Source organism: Fulmarus glacialis, unplaced genomic scaffold (genome assembly GCF_000690835.1).
Source record: "Fulmarus glacialis isolate BGI_N327 unplaced genomic scaffold, ASM69083v1 scaffold19550, whole genome shotgun sequence".
NCBI classification, from domain to species: domain Eukaryota; kingdom Metazoa; phylum Chordata; class Aves; order Procellariiformes; family Procellariidae; genus Fulmarus; species Fulmarus glacialis.
The window spans coordinates 9,870-10,353 of NW_009187372.1; the positions used below are offsets into that span (position 1 = coordinate 9,870).

General features: G+C 64.5%; 1 protein-coding gene across 1 annotated transcript in view; it reads right to left on the minus strand.

The window, feature by feature from the left end:
• Positions 1 to 484, minus strand: part of TJP3 (tight junction protein 3) — a gene marked incomplete at its 5' end in the record, with an annotated part of 7,434 nt that overhangs the window by 3,630 nt on the left and 3,320 nt on the right. Inside the window, 1 exon segment of the mRNA XM_009575000.1 lies at positions 279 to 435. Within this exon segment, the coding sequence (XP_009573295.1) occupies positions 279 to 435 (157 nt within the window).

A 484-nucleotide genomic window follows, 5' to 3' on the forward strand; every position in this document is an offset into this window, starting at 1 on the left:
CACGCCCCTGCCACAAGCCTAGTAACCCTGGGGAGGGCCTCTGGGCCAGCTGAGGTGGTGCCTGGACCCTGTTGGGTGTTAGCATAGTGCTGGAGACAGGACCATCCCCTCGGGCAGTGCCCGCAGACCCAGCCCAATGGGTATGGGCCATGGGCACCCGCACTGACCCAAAACGATGCCCAGCAGGAGAAAACCAAACCCTGGGGGGTATCAGACCCAAGAGGGATGGGGCCAGTCCAGGTGCAGAAGCAGTCGGAGCTGTTCCCAGACCCGGGTACCTGCAGGATCTGGTCCCCTTCCCGGATGCCCTGGTTGTCGGCCGGGCTCCCCTCCTGCACACTCGACACAAAGATGCCCACGTCGTTCCCGCCGGCCAGCCGCAGCCCGACACTCTTGGCCTTCACGAAGTGCACGACCCTGGAGTCGGCGCTGTACCTGCCTTTGGTGAAGCCACGGTCAGCCCAGCGGTGACTTGATGGGGACA